General features: G+C 45.4%; 4 protein-coding genes across 4 annotated transcripts; 1 reads left to right on the top strand and 3 right to left on the bottom strand.

Moving 5' to 3' along the window:
• Positions 1-14: 14 nt before the first annotated feature.
• Positions 15-3527, bottom strand: pdx1 (pancreatic and duodenal homeobox 1). The gene is made up of 2 exons (XM_071544312.1): positions 3106-3527; positions 15-391 (listed from the first exon to the last, which is right to left on the bottom strand). The coding sequence occupies exons 1-2, from the start codon at positions 3482-3484 to the stop codon at positions 15-17; spliced, it is 756 nt and encodes a 251-aa protein (XP_071400413.1). The 5' UTR covers positions 3485-3527.
• A 2194-nt stretch (positions 3528-5721) lies between these two features.
• LOC139665303 (protein POLR1D) lies at positions 5722-9122 on the bottom strand. Its single transcript, XM_071544324.1, has 3 exons — positions 8997-9122; positions 8242-8316; positions 5722-6903 (listed from the first exon to the last, which is right to left on the bottom strand). Exons 1-3 carry the CDS (start codon positions 9020-9022, stop codon positions 6390-6392), a joined length of 615 nt encoding a protein of 204 aa, XP_071400425.1. The 5' UTR covers positions 9023-9122; the 3' UTR covers positions 5722-6389.
• A 3084-nt stretch (positions 9123-12206) lies between these two features.
• On the top strand, positions 12207-20241 carry lnx2a (ligand of numb-protein X 2a). The gene is made up of 10 exons (XM_071544257.1): positions 12207-12610; positions 14895-15130; positions 15428-15565; positions 15973-16172; positions 16636-17049; positions 17186-17359; positions 17661-17838; positions 18470-18695; positions 19268-19426; positions 20106-20241. The coding sequence occupies exons 1-10, from the start codon at positions 12207-12209 to the stop codon at positions 20239-20241; spliced, it is 2265 nt and encodes a 754-aa protein (XP_071400358.1).
• Positions 20242-21185: 944 nt separating this feature from the next.
• On the bottom strand, positions 21186-23222 carry gtf3ab (general transcription factor IIIA, b). Its single transcript, XM_071544289.1, has 9 exons — positions 23109-23222; positions 22824-22918; positions 22643-22739; positions 22427-22515; positions 22262-22335; positions 22094-22174; positions 21675-21907; positions 21401-21454; positions 21186-21320 (listed from the first exon to the last, which is right to left on the bottom strand). Exons 1-9 carry the CDS (start codon positions 23220-23222, stop codon positions 21186-21188), a joined length of 972 nt encoding a protein of 323 aa, XP_071400390.1.
• Positions 23223-24463: the final 1241 nt, after the last annotated feature.

The raw sequence follows: 24463 nt of genomic DNA on the forward strand, positions 1-24463 counted from the left end.
GCCCTCCTGGGGGTCTAGGCGGGCTCTCCGGAGCCGGAGAGAGCGTGACCGTGCAGCGGAGAAAGAGGCGGGGTGGTGTGGGGTCCGTTAGTGGAGGTGACCCCGCCGGCAGACTCCCTCAGGTCCCCGGAAGTGATGGAGGAGTCCTGGTCAGGGTCGGTCCCACGCGCCCTCCTCCGGTCCTCCTCTTTCTTCCACTTCATGCGCCGGTTCTGGAACCAGATCTTGATGTGGCGCTCGGTGAGGCTAAGGGTCAGCGCCAGCTCCACGCGCCGCGGCCTCGAGATGTAGCGGTTGAACAGGAACTCCTTCTCGAGCTCCAGCAGCTGCGCGCGCGTGTAGGCTGTCCTCGTGCGCTTGTTCTCCTCCGTCTCCGCCATCACGTACGGCCCTAGATAGAGAAAGACAAACAGACACACAGACAGACAAAGGAGAAGAGAGGAGAGAGTGAGCTTCTATGTTTTATAGGCCTACAATGTTAATATCAGAGATAGCAAATATATAGACTATAGCCCAATATATCAAACTAAACTCCGCCATAGGCAACCTTAGCCTAAGTGAATCCCAATTGATCTCACTTGGATCATAAATCTATTTGGAAGCATAAGCCCATCTAAAAAAAAAAGTCACAGGAGGGAAGCACTCAGGACCAGTGTTCCCCCTGAGCTGTGCGCATTTGGTGACCTAGTCTAAAAATTCATCACAGTGACCAAAAATAGCTTCACATCTTGCCCGTCAGAAGTCATTGCTCCACTTGTCCCATGCAGAAATTAAGTCGATAAAAGCAGCGTTTATTAGATGATAGGCTATTAGATCCCGGGGCTGTGCCATACCAGAAGGCAGAGATACTCAGACATTTTCATGTCACAGACTCCAACAGACCCACATTAGGCCAAGGACCCCCGTTTAATGAGGTTTTGTCCCAGGGACCCAAACGGGCAAATTTTTTGTTGTCACTGATTTTGTATAGCCTGCTATGTTAAACTGCTACGTGGGGGAGATCATAGTTGTGATAGTGAAACCACTGATTCCAATACTCATTCTTATACATTCCCTCATGGGGATAATTTCTAGTAAATTAAATTATAGTGAAATTAAACTATTCTTCATTTTGCTGGCCCCCCTGATCCCCTCAAGGAGCCCCGCGAATCCCCGGACCAGAGAACCACTGCCTCTGAGGAGCCTGGCGGCTCACGCTATAATGAGCGTAAAGCAGTGTTCAACAGCCTAGCGAAAAGATATTTTATTCCATCAGCAACAAAGTGATAAGGAATAATATTGATTGAGCTTATGGACAAATACATTTCACAGTTACACAGATATTTGGAGCCATTTTGGACAGTTGCTGGACAATATAGCTTTCTAAATTTAAATTTAAAACCTGCAAACATTCTAATGACTAAATACTCCCCCAAATAAAATTAAAGAATTAAACTAATTACTTAGAAATGTAACTGAAAAATATACGAGTACCAACATTTCTATGATCCGTAGGGCCAGGCTACGTGTTCCTTCTGCGTAAAACTAAGTGGATCACATTTTGAAGATCAAAACAATGTAGCCTTGACACAGATAATATTTGCGTTGATTAAAAATGAAAACACATAGACCTATGCCTGAACAGTTGCCCACGTTTGTTTAAATATATATATTTTTTACTTATAAAATATAACAAGCCTGTTGTAACCATTTTTGTGAATGAAAGCAATCACGTGTAGTCTACACTGACGCAAGTATTCATTTTGTATGGCAAGATATTGCGATTTTGAATGAGAGTTTTTGGGCGCTCTCACTTTTTACGCACAACCTTCAGAGGCTTTGTATCGCCCTAGATACAAGTTCAGTTCTTTAGAGTGAAAGAAAAAAAAATCGAAGTTTCTTCAAAGCTTATCATGAGATAGCTCAATTTACTGGAATTAAGCTATAGGATATAAATTAATAATAATAGGCATAATTACTATGCCCAATCAAAGGAGTAACAACAGTTAGAATTCATTGTGGCTTATTTATCATATTTTTAATAACATCGTGGAAAAAAATGACCACAAAATTACAATGTCGCAGGAGGCCTTTGTAGCCTGTCAACTTTTAAGACTAGGTTAATTGATCAAGTAAGACTTTGTCTTATCAAATCAACTAAATAATAAGCAAATAAGCAAATAATAATAAGCAGGGAGAAATTCTGCTGAATCATTTGCCAAGATGGACTTTTATTTGACGGGAAGAACTTGTGGAGTCCATGCGCAGGCTATTTCATCTGAAGAAAGTTTGTGGCCTAAAACTTTATACTTTTCCCTTGGGCAAGCCCGCTTATTAGGAACAAACTTCCATCTGGTGTAATTAAAGGGAAATGTCTATAAATAAAATGCCACCCCACCTGTCAGGCAGAAAAGTTTGATAAATTAAATTGTTTGGATCGATAACTTTGTTTAGGCTGCAAGCTTTGGCTGGATAACAAAGTTTATAAAATGGCCGGATACAGCTATTCACTGTTAATCCCTAAATGTTTTTTTATTTATTTATCACTACATCAATCAAAAAACGACTGTAAAATATTGGAGCATTTTGTAATAACAGCCTACTACATACAGGTTGGCGGCTTACGATATCGCTGCCATGATTTGTGAAAATCTTTAGTAGGCCTTATAGACAAAACGCACATTTTTATGACGATAAGACCTGATGAAAGCAAGCACTGACCTTCCCGGCCTTTTACAAAATGACTGACAAGGTAAACTGAAACACCCAGGATAATATTGTTGGGAACATGATGTCATTTAGGCCTCAGAAACAGTCAATTCAAATTTCACCACTCGTTAGCGCTCTAGAATGCACTAGAGTAGGCTAAATGTTTGAACTAAAATGTCACATATGTAGGCTACTTATGAAATGAAACATGGCTTTGTTTGTTATTTTCAGGACTGATAAATCAAAGAGAACCAGTTCCTGAGAAACTCCCTATATCTTACATTTGACCTGTAGGCTATTCAGTGAACTTTTTTTCTGCCAGTCTTACTTTCATTCTTAGACCTGTTCGTTCCTCTTCCTGTTGTTATGATCTCAAATAAACGGCGTAGTGATTTGAAGCGGTGTGTGAGGAATTACCTGCCCATTGGCCCTTCCAGGTGTGTGCGTGGGATTTGGTGGTTTTCATCCAGGGGAAAGGGAGGTGATATCTGCTCTGTTCCCCCGTGTCTCCGTACCCTCCAGTAGCTGGGAGAGGCTGCTGCTGCGGCCCCTGAGGGTGGTGGAGCTGAGGCACACCTGGATCATCCCGCATGGGTAAACTATAAGAGGGGGCAATGTCAGGAAGGCCGGCCTGGTCCAAGGCTCCCATGGACGGCGTGCTGTAGACAGAGTGGACCTGCCTGCTCATGTAGAGGCAGGGCGGCGGGCTGTGGCTGTAGTCCTCACCCTGCGATCTCTGGTAGGCGCAGGAGTCTTTAAAAACCTGCGACGGGTAATAATGATCTTCCCGATTCATGGCTGCCGAGGAACCGAGGATCTGGAGCGGTTTGCGCACACATGTACCTGCGCCCTCCTCGGCGTGGACCTTCTGCTCTACCTGCTTCTGGCGCAACTGCAGGCCCTTGCAGCTCCACAGGTGTGTCACACAGTCACCATGTGACTCTGCAGCGCCTAAGCCATTGGTTTCACTGTTTACTCAAAACGGCAGACCTAGTCCCTAGTTTCCAGGATATTCTCCTTGGGACTGCAGCTTCTCGGGTTTTCAGCAGTTGAACGGAGCTGACCGTCAGCGCGCAAATCAATGCCTCTCGGTAAACACCGCACTGTTTACCTGCATCCACCTGCGCTCGCCCCCGCGGCGGCAATAGACAGGTGATCGTGAGAATCTGCCGGACCCGGGAGCCCACCTCTGCACGCGGAGAAGAGGGTTAATGAGGTCCGTATCAACCCCTAGAGAGCACGAAAGAAACAAGATCGTCTAGTCTCGAGATTTTCTTGGACTGTCGTCAAACAATGAAGCCATCGACAATTTATATGGATAGTATGGCGCTTGTCAGTATACTGTGGCTGATAGGATATGGGGAAATCGATAGGTATGGGCGCAAGCATTGGTTGACCTCCGAGATAACAGACTTGGATGGAGAGACAGTTGTCTTGGAAACTAGGATGAAAGGCTCAAACACCAGGCCTGTTTCCACAACCTTTTTCATGTGTCTACACCTAACATCTAACTTGGTGACTTTTAAAATGTACCCATTACACTTCTGTAAATGCATCATTTAACACCATTTAACGTGTCTAGGCCCATGGTCGCTGCATGGTCCTCGGCAATAACAAACAGACCTGCAGCTCTCGCTTACTCACTGCACTCTCGCCATGTTTGCTGGCCATTATGCCGCCGTGTTTTCGCCCCATTAAACAACACCCCTCGTGGTAAACCAATTAGGTTGGAGTGAGGAACAGAACTCAATTAACGAGTGTGGCGCGTGAACCCTCTCTCCACAACCCGTGAGCTCACTGGATCATAATGCAACATTTTAAGCCTTTGCCACATGTTCGGTGTATACCTATATTTTTCAGGCAAATTGTACAGGACGACCAGGCTTTTACCTTGATAGGAATATCAACAGGCTATTTGCACTGAGTTCTTCAAAAGCAATTATAGCACTTTCCACGGTATCTTAATGGGGCACTCAGCGATGCAATAAAGTTCAAGTAAACCAATTCCATACAAATCACCCCATGTACTGTGGCTTAATGGTGTTTATATTTGATCATTGTTTCAAAGAGGAAGGAAACAGTTAACCGAAGCTATTCTCCACTACAATGGAGATGGACAACGTGGTTTATGAAGCATGACGGGCGTAAAACGCAATTTAGTCGACTTTCCAGCTACAGTATTTTGCGTAATGGCTTAAGCGAGAAGTAATGCAGCGCCACTTTGCTTCATAATAGGCCTATGGGTAATCAGGCCAAGTTATTGACCAAAGAGATTGACAGTTTCAATGTTTATAAAAAGCTCTGTGGTTGAGGAACAATAAAATGGTAAAGCTTAACTGCATGGAGACAGGCCAAATGGACAGAACAGGTATAAACAGCAGATGGAACAGACTACAGCCTCGATACTTTCAACGCTTGAGCAAATGTCCACCTGTTGTCCTGGAAGCCCATGACCCGCTAAAACGTTTGCACAAACTATTGGGCCAACAAAATAAATGGAGTTGAGAACAGCACAGTTCACCAATACAGCCTACATGCCTGTTTTAATCAATTAATTTGGGCTACAACTATCCTAAGCCTACTTCAGTACAGTATAGGTTATATATTAATTTATATTAACTTATAGGTTATTTAATCTTATTAATGAATCTATATTTATTCATTTATAATTTAACTTTTTACATTTATGAATCTATGTAGGCCTATATGTATCGGTGTTATTATTCTTATTATTAATATTATTATTACTACCCTATTGCTATTATTATTAGTTGTTATTATAGCGTTATTAAACTGATTACTATTTAATAGCATGTCGAAACCATGCTACCAGAAGTGTCAGGAACCTGTAGGAGTGTCAGGGAAACAAGACTATTCCTTTTCTTTCACAAACAAAGCCGTTTCTGATAGCTGGTATATACATGTCAAAAAGTTGGAGACACGATAAAATGTGCTTACCCAGTGGCGACAGCATGGCTTAAGTAAACATTGCCAACAGTGAGTAATGACAGAAGAATGCTAATGACATTATAATTGAAATCAAACCTCCTCTAGGTGAAAAAAAATACAGCAAACCATTAATCACTCAATGTGAGAGAGGAGAGCATTGTAAATTACACCTCACAAAAAACAAACTAAATCAAAAAATCAAAGTGTGCAGCCTACTGGGCTTGCCATTCAATTTTGTCAAACGTCCATATGATTCAAGAGGCTAGAGAGGACACCTGACATTTGATACGCTCTCAATTCAGTGGAAACCCTTTAAATGAAAGTATAGTTTGACACAAACAACACTGCATTATCTTGGTCACTGGCTGTAAGAGCAATTTAAGGGAATGATGCTGCAATTAATTCAACTAAACCTGCACCAGTACGACACGGCTGTGACTTCAAGACCCAATTCATTAATAAAAAAAATAAGTTCCTATCCAATCTCATCAAAAGCTAACACTTGTTGCAGGAGAATGAGACGCAATTTTAGGGCTGGTATTTGAATGATGAATACTTCAGTCCAGGAAGAAAAGATACTTTAATTAAAAACACCAGCTTTACCCTTTGACAACATATCACTCAGTTCTCTTCCCTGACTCTCTGAAAAAAGAGGAAAAAAAAGCTCTAGTCTTTTTTTTCTTCAGTATCAGAAAGGCAGCAGGAAGCAGCTGCAGACCTTTGCAATAAAAAGCAAAGTATATACTGTAACGTCATTTCTGGCTCCTTCCGCTGTGCGCGTGCCCAACAGGTGAGCGTGAGCAGCTCCTATCGACCTGCCGGCAGCTCTGCGGGGCGTGTCGGCCGGTCAGAGGGCAGCTGTGGTGGGAACGGCCGTATTCCCCGGAGGAGGAGTGCGCCTCACCAGGAGAGAGGTCTTTATCAAATCTGTGTGTGTCACTGTCTCTGTTCTGAACATCTTTCCTGTGTCTCTGGTCTCTGTTGTCTTTGTCTTTATGCCTATGGCTTCTGTCTCTGTCGTGTCGCTTATCATTATCGCCGCCGTCCCTGTGGTGATACTTCTGCTCCGTGTGGCCTCCATTAGCTCTGTGATCTCTGGGAGGTGTTCTGCTGCGGCTCCTGTCCCGGGACTGGGACTCGCTCCTCAGGCGCCCTCTTGTGGTGGACTGTCCCGCCCCGGGCCCAGTGGAGCGGCGCTGCAGGCCGGTGGAGCGCAACGTGTTGAGGAGGAAGCGCTTGTTGGTGCTCCGCAGCGGACACTTCATCCTGACAGACCAGAGGGAACGGGACACACTTTCAACTCCGACATCTGGCAGCCTGACACACTAAGTTACACAAGTGTAAAATTCTACTAGTCTGCCAGTCCAGTGACAAATAAGCAAGGGTGGAAGTAATCACATTTACTCACGTCACTGTAATTGAGTAGCCTTTGTGTGTACTATACTTTTTTGAGTATTGTTTAAAGTCAGTAATTTTACTTCTACTTAAGTACATTTTCACTAAAGTATTGCACTTCACTACATTTTAAACCACATCCATTACAGAGTACAAACTTTGTGGCTCTCCATAAGCAAAAGAAACTGGACAATCATAAATTGTTCAGTTGTGGAGCTATTGACAGTAAATGTCCAGTCAACACAGAACAGAACAGTAATCTGTCTTTACTTTGTTTGTAACCAAATTTTCCAATTAAAATAATCCAGTTTGAGCTCTGTCCTCTATCCATCTAACAATGTTCTCTTTTCAAAAAAGTAGGCTATCTCAGTAACTTAAAGTACATTTTAAATGAGCTTCTTTTTACTTTTACTTAAGTAGATTTTTACACCAGTGCTTTTACTTCTACTTAAGTAAAATATCAACAAAGTAACAATATTTCTACTTCAGTAGGATATTTTAGCACTCTTTCCACCACTGCCAATAAGAATCACTTTAATTTGGTTTGGCTTTATTTACACATTAATAAATACTAACAAGCAAGATCAACACATGTATGCAGGGAGAGTCCCCTAAAACCCTCTAGGAGCTTAAGGGTTAGTGGGTTTCCCTTAGTAAATAAAAATTTGTATATATCAAGAAATATTAACTCATATATTAACCATCCCATTTTGCCAAGTTCAACAGGTGCACAAGAAGTATTAACTGGTTAATTGGTGCTGACACATAACAAGCCAGTTACACAATAGAGCTAAATAGAGCTAAAGGAGTTCCTATAATTAGAGTGCCTATCCTTTACTGTACTATATTAATATGTACTGTATCTTATTTTATCCTGTGCTATTGTAATATGCTTTGGCAACACTCAATACTACTTGGTTCATGCCAATAAAGCTTTCTCTGAACCTGAATCTGAAATCTAGAGCATTGACACACTGGGTGCAGTGCAGACAACACAAACTGTATGACAGCAGACTAAACACAAATATACACCACAAGTATATGTTCAAAGCAGAAGAATCGTTCCAGTGTAGCAGCATTGGCACAGCAGGCGTCAGTGTCGGTACAGTCACAGATGCACAAAGTACAGCTAAGCTGATAAGTAACAGCACAACATGCATAAATTACAAATATGTCAAGGCTGATACAGATGACAGGTCAGATACTCACCACCCTGCAGGGCCCATGGTCTCAGCTCTCACCCGAGCCCTGCTAGTCTCCCTCAGGAGCTCCTCTACTGCACGCCTGGGTGGATAAAAATAAAGAGCAATAAGATGATTCATAAAAAGAAATTGAGTCATGCAAAGGAGAAGAAGTGTTTGTGAGAGTTGAGGATAGAGATGGCACAAAGACGTAAGGAGGGAGCCAAGTGGGGGAACAATTTAATTAAGTGAGAGAAAACAGAGGGATGCAGGAGAGGAGAGAGAGTGAATCATTAGTCAGTGAATGAGGGACAGCGTGTCCTGGTTTGACCTGCGCTGCTGAATCAGCAGTCTCGGTAGAGGAGACTGTTTTAGCCGCCGACCTTTAACCACACAGCACAGACTAACGTTAGTAATGTGCAGGGAGGTATGAGGCAGTATTTCTTCACAACCACCACCTCTAAATCTCCCTCTCTCTCTCCTTCTCCCCCTCATTCCACCTTTCTCACTCTCTCTCACACACACATACACTCTCACTCTCTCTCACACACACACACACTCTCTCTCCCTCGCTCTCTCTCTCTCTCTCTCACACACACACACACACACACACACACACACACACACACACACACACACACGTACAACATAAAAAACACAGCAGCTGTCGACCAAAAATACCCGTCCTAGTTAGGGACGGATGGATTTTAGGGTTACGGAAGAAACCTAGCTTGAAATGTAGAGCATATACACAGAAGCTAATGCGTTACCAAGGTAACATACTTCTCCAGTTCACCCTCGTCTGCCATCGTGTCGTGATCACACACAGGTTATGAGTTAAGCTAACTTAATAAGTCTGGAGACTAAAATTGAAACATGTACATCTTTGTTTACTTCTCCGCGGGGACTTTCAACCGAGGACCCCGTGATTTTCTGACCTTAGCGATGCCTCGCCAGTTCCAATAACAATTTCAAGTCGTTTTTGACACAATACAATAACTGCCTAGCCAGTATGGATCAAATGTATTTAGAAACACGCTTACTTACATTGTATGGTTGAGATAAATATTTAAATAAATGAAACTAATGTATTTCTGTTGGGTTTTGTCCCCCCTGCCTTTTTGATCAGGCAGTTTGAAAGCCACCTCTAATTCGGCTTTGGATTGACAGCTTCAGGTCCCGCCCCTCTTCCTGACGGACAGGGGAACTGAAGCGATGGGCGGTCCACCGCCGCGAAAGGCACGGGGGCGTTTTCGTGCGGTTGCGGAACGGTCCGTTGCGGTGAATGTGTGATTGAGGTCCCGTAGCTAATTGTCCCCTTCCCGGGGCCGGAGTTCACGGCACGAAGGAGAAGCCGGAATAGGTAATATGACCACTGCATATATTCTGCTTGCACATCCAGTGTCACTGTGTCTAGCTTTGCATTGAGATTGCCATTGTCGCTTCATCTGTCCTATTCCGCTTCTGGAGGGTGGGATGGAGTCAGACAGATGGGGGCAATGATAAAAAAAAAAAAATGCTCTCGTCTGATCAAATGTGCTGAACGCGTTTGGGTAGCTTATAGATCATGACACTGCAGTTGGTGCATAGCTAAAGCAAATTAGGGCTATGGCAGTGAAGAAAAGACTGCAATTTTCAATTAAATCAATGTCATTTTTTGTTGTTTTCATTGCATATCTGACTGTTTTGAAAAAAGCAGCCTATTGCAACGGACCTTGCAAAATAGTAGCAGGCATATTCTTCCAAGTAGCCAATAGCCTTTCTGGAAAATTGCTGAAGATAAGAGACGACGATAGGGCTTTATGAAAATGTAGGCTAAGCTGACAGGACATCAGATTGAGATTTATGGCCTAAAACATCATTTTATCTTAGTTGAAAATGTCATTTGTGCATATGAGGTAGTTTATTGCATGTTCTATATTGTCTATATTGAGTAGATGTCATCTTTGAAAAATGACTGATCTGCTAGCATGGGCAGGTGCAGGGCCCAGACAGTTATTTATCAATAGAAAGCAAAGGAAGCCAATGAGTGCACTGACAATAACTCTGTGGCCTTGGACACACACACACACACACACACACACACACACACAGTCTCTTCTGGGATTAAAAGAGAGATATTTCATGGCAGCTATTAAGCATTTACCAGTCTTCAAATGGCGTGTGTAAGGGAATCTGTTGCTACTGAGTCCAACAATGTTTAAAATAGATTTAAGTGCTTTTGTGGCTGGCACTCTAAACTGCTGGCACAGTGAAGACCTAAAGACTTAACTTATTGATAAACAGCATTCACAGGCTCTGATACCCCCAACAGGACCCTGTGCATGTGTGTGTGTCTGTGTGTGTGCATGTTTGCTCTTGCTTGTTTAGATTTATGCTTGCGTGCCTGCATGTGGACAACTCTGTCTGTGCGTGTGTGTGTGTCTGTGTGTGTGCGTCTGTGCGCGTGTGATGTGGTGATGTCAGAGCTTTGTTATAGGAACAGAGAAGCCTTGTGTCCTCATGATTAATTCATGTCCAGCTGCGGGATAGAGACAGAAGCAGCCAGTCACACAGAGACAGGAGCACGTACTTAAGGAGACTGAAATAAGTACTACCGGTCCGGTAGTCAAGGAGACAGAGACAGGTTGTCACAGAAATGGGTAGTCACGGAGACAAGAGGAAAAACAACACACAAAAAAAAGGAGAAAACAAGGGGCTCTCATCGTCTCCACTCTCTGACAAGCTTTCAGCCTGTAGCAGGGAGGAGCGGAGTGTCCTGCTGAGAGAAGTGCATCTGTTGTGTGGCTCCGCTGCATCCTTCCCCGGCTACACTCTGAATGTCAAGCCCCACTGAACAGGCTCCAGGTCGTCATGGAGACAGGAGCAGACCCTCAGTGGAACAGAGGCAGGTAGTCACTGTGGCTTGGCCGGCCCGCTATGTGTTGAAGAACGCCCCCTGCTGCCTGCCGATGGCTATTTATTAGCCCCCAGAGGGTCTCGGCTAATAGACTAGCAGAAGGTCTACATCGCTTTGGATGTGACGCCCGGTGGAAATGAGTTCTCAGGATCCACTGTGCTTGGTAGAGTGGTGAGCGGGCCGGTGTTTCAAGGCGGCAGGATGTCTCCCTTAGAAATGCTTCTGTTTCTGCTGTAGATGAGAAAGAGCGCATACACACAGCTTGCAATGAAAGAGAAAATATCAAGCCGTAGTAATTGTTTGCTATGAAGAGTCTTTCAAGAATTCCTGCCATTTTCTTGGCTGTGACCATCTTTACCGTCTGTGTGTCTGATTCCCTTCTGGAGCCTCACCCGCCTCCCTCGTCTCCCCACCATCCCTTTTCCTGTCATTTTCTTTCCCCATTCCTATCTCCTCTTTCAGGTTTCTGCATCCCATGAATCTCTTGCACTCTTTCTCTCTTTCTTCCTCTCCCTGTTCTCTTTCTGTAACCCTCTCTACCTCTCCCTGGCACTATTTTCCTATCTATTGCTCTCCCAATCCCACTTCCTCTGATCTGTGTCCTCTCTCTGCCTCAATCCCAGATAATTCCCTCTCTGTGGAATTGGAAGATTGCAGCAGGCGAGAGCAAAAGAGAGATTATACTGCCAGATTAGTAGGCAGGAGCAGCAATACATAATCTCAGCGCACTCACACATTCACTCACACACACACACACACACACACACACACGCAGTGCATCTCCCTGTCTCCCTGACACACACATTCACGCAAACACGTGGGCTCATGTGCACAAAGCATTTGCCACATGAATAAATGCACGAGCACGTAAGCAGACACTTGTTGTCTTTCTGAAACAGCTGTTTAACCCTCCGTCTTTGCCCTTTGACCCGCAGGGTGATGTGCCATTGGCCACTGGGGGGCATCTGTCCTCTCCGTAACCGGCTCATCCTCTGAAGCTTATGGGATAGGAGCACGTGCCCCATCCCGACCCCCCGCCGCAGCCCCCGCTGGAGTCATTTGTGCCAAAGCCAAATCGGGTCGGAGGAGCAGGGATGGGCAGCCCAGGCTGTGAGGTGGGTCCAGCCGGGCCAGCGGAGCCGGCCCTGGAGGCTCTGTGTCCCGAGTGCGGCCAGATCCACCGCAGCTGGGAGAACCACCTTTACAACTACCGCCTGGAAGTGGACGATGACCTGGTGTGCCACATCTGCCTGCAGCCGCTGGTCCAGCCGCTGGACACGCCGTGCGGCCACACCTTCTGTGCCCGCTGCCTACGGAGCTTCCTGCAGGAACGGGACTTCTGCCCGCTGGACAGGGCGCGGCTCCAGCTGCAGGCGTGCCGTAGGTCCAGCATCCTGGTTCACAAGCTGCTGGACAAGCTGTCTGTGTCCTGCCCTTTGACCCCAGTGTGCTCCCTCAGCATGCCCCGCTGTGACCTGGAGGCACACCTCAAACACAGGTACTAGGGACTGCAATGACATATTCATGCACATACAGGCAGACATACTAGATGGACCCATGCATGAGTGAGCGAGCATGTGCACAAACACACACTCACACTCACAGATTAGATGCTATGAACATGGACAGGACAGGCAGGCTACACATGACACAGATTTGATTCATGCCCCTTTTTCACACATCAGTGCACGTTAATCTTTGCACACACATTTCTGACACATAAGCCTAATACAGGTATGAGCTGCAGTTATGGTGGTGTCAATCAGATGACTAGCAAAGACACCAGATGGATTGGACACTTACTGACTAGTATGTCACCTAGGGCACACATACATGTATATTCTCATCATCTTAATAGCCATTGGTCGAAGAGTGATGTGCATTTGAAACACCTCCATACTTGCAATTGGCTCTTTTCCGGTGGGAACCAGGCGAGATTCACTCTGTACCGTAGATCTTAGTCCAGAATGGTTAGACTCAACCGCTGTCATCTTAAGGGTCCATCCACATGGTTTGGCTTTTGACCCATTTGGACCAGGTGCTGTGAGACCCTGAGGGGATTATTTGGCTGTAGGTCATGTGACGGGGGATTAGTGTTTCCCTACCGCAGTCATGGGTTGGCTGACAAGAAGCTCCATGTTCTCATTCTGCAACCATGCTGAGCAACTTCAACACCAGAGACCTTTTCAACCATTTCTTCTGTGAAACAGCCAAGGGCAACCCGGGGCTGTGGTGAGTTCAACACTGCGGGACGTCAGGTCAGCCGTACTTGGGATGGCAAGATGGGAAGATCTTTCTCTCACCCGCTTTCTCGCTTTCTCTCTGATCTAGCTACTCTCTCTCTCTCTCTCTCTCTCTCTCTCTTCTCTCTCTCTCTCTCTCGCTCTCTTCTTTCTCTGTGCCTCTCTCTTTGTCAGTGAGAAAGACAATTGTATGTGTGTGTTTATGTATGAGTGTGAGGGTAGGGGGGCCAAGGAGAGCCCAGATGAACATGTTGTTGGCTGTTACGTGGATGAAAATAGTGTCAATCCAACATGTGAAAGGCTGTCTGAATAAATGTAGCAGTACTTGGAGAATTTATTGCTAAAACAGTGATGTTACTTTGCTTGGTACCTATCTTTTTATCATGCTGTAAATGTGGGAAAAGGCTTCCAGTGTGTAGCTCCAGTTGAGTGCAACAAGATTATAATTAGCGTTCACTTAGCATGATCTAATGATTATTGATTCAGGAACAGACCTCTGATTGGTTGAATTCCTTAAACCAGTGTCTGTTGCTAAGGAAACTTCCATTGCTGTGTTGACACTTGCTTTTTGACCGGTTATACAATACCCACTTAACACCTTTAAGAGGAGATTTTCCTTAACAAGCTCACACTAACAAGCTATTGCTAACAAGCTGTTGCTTAAACTAAAAGGCTTTTTCTTAGTCAGCTGTTTTGACATGAGACCCCTACCACAGCCCCTAGCCCTGTCAATTGTATGCCTTGGAAATTGTATCCAAGTGTGGCGATAGTCCAAAGAAACAGAAAGTATGTTCTGTAGCCCTTCTCGGTTCTGGTGACAAGCCGTCAAACCTATGGCTCAGTATTTCATAGCTCCAACCCATTTAACCTTCACTGTCAACAGTCTCCTTGTCCAAACCTTTTAATCAATCACATTTGGAGAAGGGTACATCCCAACGTAGGCTCGGGAAGAAATCTTTGCTTTCGCCATGCCATGTAAAGACAGGGCAAGATGGTTTCAGACAAAAGAGCTCAGTGTGAGGGCTGACGTGACATTCTTTAGTAGGGTAAAGATTAAACCTCTGGCCCACGTGTGCTCGCCTCTCCTCTACCATGCAGACTTAGGTCTAAGATAGGAACAGGAACCAAGGGTGGGATGACTCGGCTGCCGCTGTGTGACTTGTATTGCATTGTTTGTGTTGAGATTAAGGATTGGACACCGTCTATTAGATTAAATGACAGGCCAGGCCACAGTGTTCTGTGGTGGTCAAGGTGGAGCGGTTGATCTTATTACAGAGGGTGTGCGTGTGTAGACAGGTTAAACGCTGGAGACAGCAAGTGTCTATTTTACCCGGGTTTAAGCCCCCATATGAGCAAGAATCTGCTGGTCCATGAGCGAGAGTGGAGGGGGCAAGCAAGAAGAGAATTTCCCTGCGCGGATCAATAAAGTATCACATTACATTAATTGACATGGAACTTGATTTTCCGTACATGTCTAACAGACTGGCTGACTGACACCAGATAGGTGTTTTATTAAACCCGTCTGTTGCTCGGTGAAAGGTGTCCCGGGACGCAGTGTCAGCAGACGAGCGTGGACGGCCCCCGGTCTGAGAGTGGGGATGAGCGAGCGATGGCGACCAGCCCTCCCAGGTCGCCCCGCTCGCCGCAGACAGACCTGAGGGAGAGCACCCCCTCGCCACCCTCGGGCCCCCCCACCGCCTGCAGCAGCGGGCCCATATGGACCGACGACCCCGGCCTCGACAACCCCGCCTTCGAGGAAAGCACCGAGGAAGACAGTGAGTCCATCCGCTGGCCTTGTCCTTGCTTGAAACTTCTGTCAGCCTCAGATGATAAGATAAAGTGAAGACCTTTAGATTGTACATAAAATCCAGTTGAGCTTGAGACTAAATCTAGTGATAAGGCACAGTAGCAAAGATATCCACGTAACTGCTTTAATCAGCTGATTTCTTACACATTTCGCTTTTTTGCTCGCCGAGTGGGTGTATGTGTGAGTTATTGACCTCTCATTCTTAGTCTCTCTTTGTCTCTCTCTCTCTCTGTTCCTCTTTCTCTGTCTCTCTCTCTCTTTCTAGGTGTGGTAGGGTTGGAGTGTGTTGTGCCCAGGGTGAAGCGGCCCCTCAGTAATCCCTGCATCCACCTCCTCCGCTCTGTTAGCTCCGCCTCCTCTGGCTGGGACTGCCCCGAGTCGCCGCCTCTCTCCGCTGAAGAGGGTACGGCATCACCTCTTCCATTTGACTGAGCGTCTTCCCTAGGGTTGAATACTAGAGATATAAGATATAAAATGATACCTTTTGTGTGAGTCTGAGTAGTGTGAGAGTTTATTTTAAACCTTAAAGTATCCAGGGAAATTCGACTGTTCTCTTTTCCAACACCCTACTTCATATTCACACCTGCCCAATACAACCACAGTCTTCCTTCGTGCCTTGCTCAATGGGACATCAAGAAAGCTGTTGAGGGAAAGGAGGGCATTACTTTCCCCATCCACACGTTCTCTGACAGCAGTGATTTTAGGACATAGGATAATCACATTCAGGCATGATTATCCTATAGGCTAGGAAGGTCTGAAATTGAAATTTGCAATGCGACTTTGTAATGTGATTTCATGTGTGTCCGTTAGGCTGTGTGAAGTTGCCCTCCCTTCCTGAAGGAGAGATAACCACCATAGAGGTCCACCGTGCAAACCCTTATGTTGAGCTGGGCATCAGCATCGTGGGGGGAAACGAGACGCCTCTCATTAACATTGTGATTCAGGAAGTGTACCGTGACGGGGTCATCGCACGAGATGGCAGGCTGCTGGCTGGGGATCAGATACTACAGGTGAGAACCTTCGAACGTCAATTTCTATTGTCTTTCTTCACTGCTGTTTTGCCTTTATCCAGGGAAGATTTACTGAACATGTACGCTCTTTTTCACAGCATCTTGCCTCATTTTCATACAGTGAGGAAGGGAGTGCTGTTGGCCACTGTTCAGCTTCACTTGAGCAATTAGTGGTTAAGTGCTTTCCTCAAGGTTCACCTTGATCGTAGCTGTTAAGGGAGGCTATAGTATTATTCATTCACTTCCTATGTGGAGATTTTTCTTCCCATCGCGATCCCGCTTCTCTAACCTTCAGGCTCCCACTGCCACCATATTTCCATCACACTTCCTCTCAGTCCTGTCTTGATCTTTCTTTTCCTATGCCTTGCAAATCATCTTGTCTTCCTCCTCCTATAACCACCATCCATCACTGTTTTACCTTTATACACCTTCTAACTTCTCTCTAACTTCCCTCTCTCCCAAGGTGAACAATGTGGACATCAGTAACGTGCCCCACAGCTTTGCCCGCTCGACGCTGGCCCGCCCCTGCACCACTCTGCAGCTGACTGTACTTCGGGAGCGCCGTTGTGCGTCCCGGGCCCCTCCCTCCTCTTCCTCCTCCACCCCGGCTGTGCCCCACGCCCCTTGCTCCACCCCCGAGGGCACCCCCTCCAGCCCCGCCAGCCTGAGAATCACCCTACACAAGCGGGACTCGTCGGAGCAGCTAGGCATCAAGCTGGTGCGACGCACTGATGAGGCAGGAGTGTTTGTGTTGGACCTGCTGGAGGGAGGTCTGGCAGCCAAGGACGGCAGGCTGTGCAGTAACGACCGCGTGTTGGCGGTCAATGACCAGGACCTTCGCCACGGCACTCCAGAACAGGCCGCACAGATCATACAGGTAAGAATGGATACTGGTTGCAGATAAAAGCGATGCAAGACAGATGCAGAAATTTGACCGATAGAGTGAGGAGCAAAGGATAAGGCAGCTCTGTTTATTCGGGGTTGATCCTAAAGCGCTGACTCTGACTTCATAGGCCAGCGGAGAGAGAGTCCATCTGCTGATTGGCCGACCCAGCAAACCAACTCCTCCTCCACCACCAAAGTCCAGCTCCACCAGAGACCTCTACTGCCTTGATCACTTCCTGCCCAACCACAGCTCCACCCCGAGTCCTGTGCCCATGCACCTGTCCCGCACCAGCACCCATAGAGTGAGGGGATGAGCTGTGTGTGTGTGTGTGTGTGTGTAAACTGTATGTGTTTTGTGGGTGGGTGGGTTGGTTGGAGAGTGTGTGTAGCCTAGATATGTACCTGTGTGTGAATTTTAATGTGTTTGTGCTTTAATATTTACATTATGATCTATCCTCCAGTGTGACTTACAATGACTAAGCATGCTCAAGGACATTTAGACACACAGCTGTTAAAGGACAAACTGGCTGTGGTAGGGATTGAACCTATGTGTGTGTGTGTTTGTGTGTGTGTGTGTGTGTGTTGCCTCTGCGTGACGTCCAGGACCTCTCCCAGTGTGTGACCTGTAAGGAGAAACATATCACTGTGAAGAAGGAGCCCCATGAGTCTCTGGGCATGACTGTGGCAGGGGGGCGGGGCAGCAAGAGCGGGGAGCTGCCAATCTTTGTGACCAGTGTCCAACCACACGGCTGCTTGTCGAGGGACGGACGAATCAAACGAGGTGAGTGCTGTTTTGCCTTGTAAAAGTGAAATAACAGTAGTGTTCAGTCAAATACGCATTATTGGCATGATAGGAATGCAACTCAGTGTTGGGGTCAATTCATGAATGAACTCATCAATTCCAATTCAACTGAGGAATTGGAATTGGAATTGGAATGCGAAAAAACCTATAGAAAACAGAATTGGAATTGAATTAGAATTTCTGGAAGTTTAATTTATTTCAATGAAATTCTGTGAAATTCCATGTTTTTTTTTGTTTTTTCCTTACCACATATCTGATATTACATGTAGTGTTATATATTTTCAATACTGAATATCATAAAAGAAACCTTTCAGATGGTGTTTGATGCCTATGTAATCGGAATACATACATTATGATTGAGTGTATTTGTTTTGTTTAACTGTCTTATTTGATTCCTAATGTTTGATTTATGTTTAAGTCATTTAAGTCAAGACAACCTCTCTTAGAAGTGGAATTTAATGGAATTTAATGGAATTCAATTCTGTCTCTTGTCATTCCAATTCAGTTCCAGTTCTGTTTCCTTAGAGCTGGGTGACATTCCAATTCCAATTCCAGGAATTGAAGGCAACAGCCTCTCTTCCTCACCCTCTCTTTCCACTCCATGCTTCAGGTGACGTCCTGCTGAGTATCAATGGGCAAGACTTGACCTACCTGAGCCACAGCGAGGCAGTGGGCACCTTGAAGGCCAGCGCTGCCTCGCCCTCCGTCCAGCTGCGGGCCCTGGAGGTCAGCATGGTGGAGGAGCACGGCCATGACCAGCTGCTGTCTCACACCCACGACAGCGACTACGACGCCAGCTGGTCCCCCTCCTGGGTCATGTGGCTGGGCCTGCCCAGGTAAGAAGCCGGGAGACATGTAAGAGGAGACGGAGGGTGGCTTAGGTATGTAGTTGTCTTTGAATGTAATCATGTGGTGTGGATTTGAATGTGCTTGAAGAATTGTGTGATTGTGTGAATTGTGTGACACTATGATGTGATGTCTGAGCACCTCGGCAGATCACACTGAATGTATGTGTTGTTGTATGTCCGTGTGGCCATTATGGCTGTGTGTTGCGTTGAACTGTGATATAAAATGCGGATTATCATTGGAGAGGCATGTGGTGGTCTGCTGTCTATCTGACTCAGACTGGTACAGACAGTACCTTCTTCTTTTTGCTTTAAAAAGTGTTCTGCTGTTGTGAATAATCCCTGCCCTGTTTCTCATTTAAAATGAAATAACTAAATTCTAACTGAGCAAATCTTGAACATGAGCCCACCTGCATGTCCACCTGCATTGCAGTTCATAGCATAATCCCAATTTTCCACATAATCTCCAATCAACATAAGTGTTTGTCACTTTTGTGGCAGCCCTACCTCCCTCCCCTACACCCTCCATTCTTTCTCATCAGTAGTTTCCTCTTGTCTTCCAGCTACCTGCACAGTAGTCATGAGATTGTACTGCGTAGAAGCCATCCTGGCAGTTGGGGCTTCAGCATCGTCGGGGGATACGAGGAAAACCATAGCAACCAGGCATTCTTTATCAAGACCATTGTCCTTGGAACACCTGCATACTACGACGGCCGCCTCAAGTGAGTGATCAGTCGTCCTTCACATGACTGACTGTGGCCGGTGTGATGTAGTGATGAATAAGAATGTAGAAAAACTATGACCTCCATTTGGTGATCATCATAACGCACAACGCTTTTTTCCTTAAACCACCCCATCTTTATACATACTATGAATTTATGTCATATAGATATATGTCAGGCTAAAAAGGGGAGTAAACGCTATTCTGCAAGTTAAAAGGTGTAAGAACAGAGTTAAGGTGGATTTACCCTCCGCTATAGCCCTAGATGTAAGTGAATGGAGGCTTCTGCTCTCTGGAGGATTCATTGATTAATCTTAAAGTGTAAGAACAATGCCCAGAGACTGTGTAGTTGTTAATACCCCTGGATCTGAAAAGTAATTTCCTTCCACTGAACTGGGTCGCAATCCATCAGGATTTTCTCCCCTGGTCTTCCTTACTCTGTATCTTTTCCTTAATGTCTCAATAGCAAAAAAGTGAAGTGGAGGGTGGTCTCTCCTTAAAATGAATTAATGTAATTAATGTAATGTAAGCTACGGCCGTATCAAATGCTTCTGTCATCTCAAATGAGTTATCCTCATATGATACATCGCCATATAATGCTATTTGAATGGCGTATCACTCCAAGCTGTCAGGTGCTGTTTGTAATCCCTGCTGACTTGTCTCCTGGTGTGTCGTCCTAGGTGTGGTGACATGATAGTAGCGGTCAACGGGCTGTCAACAGCAGGAATGAGCCACTCAGCACTGGTGCCCATGCTTAAGGAGCAGCGCAGCCGGGTGGGGCTCACTGTGGTCTCCTGGCCTGGCAGCCTGGCATAGATCACAGGCAAGCTGAGCAAAGCTGCGCCGCACCAGACTGAATCCAACCAGACTGTTCTATATTGGGAACAAGCTCGGCCAAAGTGAACTGGTACATGCTACATCGCTCCATACTGGGTTTATCCAGGACCAAATCCATTCAGAACTGTTGTAGACCCAGCAGGACCCGACCGGGCCAAGCCTGTCCTGACCAGGTGGGGACTGTTCCAGATCGTGCCACGTCACTTGACAGACTGCACTCACACACACACTGCTGTGTTCATATGGTCATGTTGTCTTCACTCCCACAGGGAGAATGGTACTGTAACCGTAGCAGACTATCTGGGCTGTATTCACCTCACCGGGCTGTAGTAGAATCCAGGGCTGTATTCAGATGGATGCAACGTTATAGGTATAGATAGAATTACATAGTACTAAAACATAGCCTCTGATCCTCCGTCATCTAGGATAATTACCTATAATCACTTTAATCAAGATTTTTTATCTGCAACACTAACGTTGTATCCAGCTGAATAAGCCCCAGGCCTTATTAGAAACCTGCCGCACCCTGGGGGCTCAACTGCCCTTAGGCCTCATCACCATGACAACCAGCTGTCCAGTCAGCTGGAGTTTTATACATGTGTGAATGTGTGTTCTGTTTGTTTAATAAAGATTTCCTTCAAAGGATTAATGACTCTAATCCACCATGCAAGTGTACACACTGTTGGAAGCTAGTTCAGCATGTTTGATATGAGCAGAGACAGTTTATTAATATACTGTACTCCAATTATGAGTCACCGTCAGACCATTTGAAACAGGTTTAAAAGGAATTGCTAAGCATAGTGCTGTAGTAGTGAGGCTTTATTTCATATTTGGATAAACAAAAAGTGCATCTGAAAAGAAACATATTGAATGGTTTGTTCCACCCTTAAACATTAATAGACCCAGATATGTACAGTGCAGCCTCATGGGTTGGTATCCACCAACTTTGTATTGCGCAGCTTTGCAGCAAGTTTGTGGGTCTCCGCTTGTGTGGATGCAGCTGCCGTTCTGAGTTGCTGTGCCGTACGCCAGGGGTGATTCCTTTTGGGACGTAGTTTCTGGAAAGCCAAGAGAACTTATGCAAGTTTGGAAAAACATTTCTCTTTGTGGAAAAAGGGGCTGGGAAAGGACAAATTACCTGCAGCTTTTTCTTTGCCGGGTCATGTACCACTCCATGTCGCCACAGACTCTCCTAATGAACAGAGTACATTGAACAAACCAAGTCACCAACTAGTACACTGCTGCAGCAAGTTACAGCCATCAAATCTTAAGAAAAGCTCAGGTAATGTTCATGTTGAGGGTGCCAGTTCTGATTACAGGACCTCTGTTGGCCAAGCATTGATTAGTCTGTGGGAATCCAACTGTTCACGTTTATCCAAGCATCACATACTGACAATAGTGTGCAGATTTACCTTCATGGCAAAGCTCTTTCCACAGCCAGCATAGGCACAGCTGAAGGGCTTCTTGCCCTCATGATCACCCAGGACATGACTCTCCAAGTTGAAGCGCTGACTGAACTTTTTGTCACACCCTTCTTTGGGGCAGCAGAACACCCTCTTCTCCCCAGAGTGGACATGTAGTGCATGCTGGTGCAAGAACCAGGCATTGTTAAACAGCTTTTTGCACTCTCCACACTGCAGCTTGACTGAGAACACAAAGTCATGCTTCCATTCAATGGCATGCACTGAAATACATCAAGTGGTATCTGCATAGTCAATTTTATGGGCTGCTATTGTGACTCAGTAAGTCTTGAGGAGTAGCAAGGCATGTAATACGCCAAGAAAGGAGACTAGCACTTCACATCAGTGTATTCACATCAGTGTATTCATACCTCTGTGAATCTTTCTGTGCTTCTGGTATTCTGTCCATGTCTTCCCCTGGAAGGGACAGCCTTCATCCTCGCAAGGGTAACCTGTAATAGGGGACCAGATGCACTTGTTTTTACATCAATTAAAAAAAGGAAAAACAGACTACAGAGTTCTGGTTAAAAACAACCAACCTTCATGCACTTTCTCATGGTGCTTCAGTTTTCCACAAGTAGAGAATTCCCTTGTACAGCCATTGAAAGTACAGCTGTAACAAATTATACAAGTTCAGATTGGTGATCATGGGGTACATATAAGAATTCCAGTTATCAATGTACCATTTGCATAGCTGTACTCACTGAAATGACAGAAGCTGTGTGTGCTCACACTTATGGGCATTCAGTTGGTTCCTCTTGTTGAAGTCCTTTCCGCAGCCCAGATGGTCACACTGAGGACAGTAAAGCAAAATCCCAGTGATGGAGTAAGTCAGTGTCACTTTGAATTGTGTTTTTTTTTTAAAAGCCTTTTCCAGGTTATACATGACAAAACAAAGGGTCAGGGACAGACTTTCTTACCCGATATCGCTTCTCCTGGTGCTGGTGAACTCGAGCCATGTGGTTCTTCATGCTGGCATTTGTGACAAAGGCCTCAGAGCATCCGTCAGTCAGACACCTGTAGACCGCAGCAGATAGGTGCAGGGGTTGAACAAAGTTGTATGAAGTTTCTTAGTGATCACAAAGGGATGCAGTTGCTTACCTGTGCGGCTTATCCCCACTGTGGCTGAGCTCATGTCTGGTGAGTTGATAGCGGGTGCAAAAGCTCTTGTCACAATTCTCACAGGAGAATGGTCTCTTGAGATTGAGAAACATTACACACAGATAAACCCAACAATCATTGGACAACATTAATTGTTAAGCAAACTGTCATATAATACATGTCAGCTGTTTGACTGCTGTACTTTACTTTCATCTTGTCAAACAAGTATTTGCATCTCAGGCTTTGCATCTGTTTGGCTTGCCATAGCAGATCAGAACCACTTACCAATCCTGTGTGTTTGCAAAGGTGAGCCTCTAGCTTCCATGACTTACTGAACGTGGCTTTACAATCAAAAAAAGAGCAAACATAGCTTTTCTGACTTGGCAACCTCTCCCCCATCTTTAATAACAGACGTTAGACGTGGTGTTGTGGCTACAGATCAAATCAGTCAAGGGGCAGGACGTTTACTGACCTACCACCAGCTACTCACCTGTGCATAATTTAACTTATTGGAATATACCAATTAGGGACAGAAGGGGGGTGTCCTAGGTCCATAAACAAAACTTAATTGAGCAATACTGTAAAAAATAACTTAAACAAGAGATATTTGTTGACTTAAACTTTTTTTTTACTACAACACAAAACATTTTTGAAATTTTTACACACTTACAAAGCCTCCCACTGCTTGATTGGTTCTTCTGTTCAGGGGATGAGCAGGTGGAGTAGGAAGACCACCAACACTCACCTGTGTAAGATTGTAGTACAGGTGATGAAACATTTAACAGCAGTTTTTACAGCAGTTTAGCTGTTAATAGTCATCCCATTTATACTGTACACAAACATTGTAAAGGTCCATGACTTTTTCCTACACTTTGATTGATACAGGCTTTAAAAATGTCATCCAGGCTCCTTGCAGTGTGTCCCTATCTGCTGATCTACTGTGTGTGTGTGTGTGTGTGCATGTGTGTGCGAGAGAGAGAGAGAGAGAGAGGCGACTGTCTGTCTCCATTAATCACACACACACGGAATTTATTGCTCTAATCTTAATCTTATCAACCCTCCAATATTGTTTTCTGATAGGTGTGATTTATTGTTGTCAGAAATTAGTCTTCAGTGAAATCCTTTGTAACCCACAAACCTCAACTAAGTCAACCTTTCTCTGACCTACAGGCCATTGAAAATGCTAAACTACGATTTAAATTGACAATCAAATCCAAAATACATTATTAAAACCCTCAAACTGCTCTCATAACAACTATGCTAAGGCTTTGGACATAAAAACAAAGACAGATTGAAGGGGTGACTCTTTATTAGCAATGGGACGCTGACAATCCAATAACACTATCTACCTATCTAAACATTAGAGATTACCCTCTGCACCCATGCCATGATCTCATGCGAAACCTTTGACTGACTTATGTGAATAAGGCCTATTGAGAAGCTGTAGGGCGTTACCTCAGTGCCCTCCCACGCTCCAGGTAAGCAGGCGCGGGTCAGTTGACACGGTTATCAGCCTCCTCCTCCCCCCTTCCGGTCCCCCACTGCCAGGGACAGGATCAATACAGCTGGCTCTGTATATATGTGCATATATATGACCATGCCCCCCCCCCCCCCCCCCCCCCCACCTGATAACCACCAAG

Source organism: Centroberyx affinis, unplaced genomic scaffold, assembly GCF_046629955.1.
Source record: "Centroberyx affinis isolate AG114_WGS23_722 - 3 ecotype Tasmania unplaced genomic scaffold, CSIRO-AGI_Caff_v1 ptg000243l_1, whole genome shotgun sequence".
Lineage (NCBI taxonomy): Eukaryota > Metazoa > Chordata > Actinopteri > Beryciformes > Berycidae > Centroberyx > Centroberyx affinis.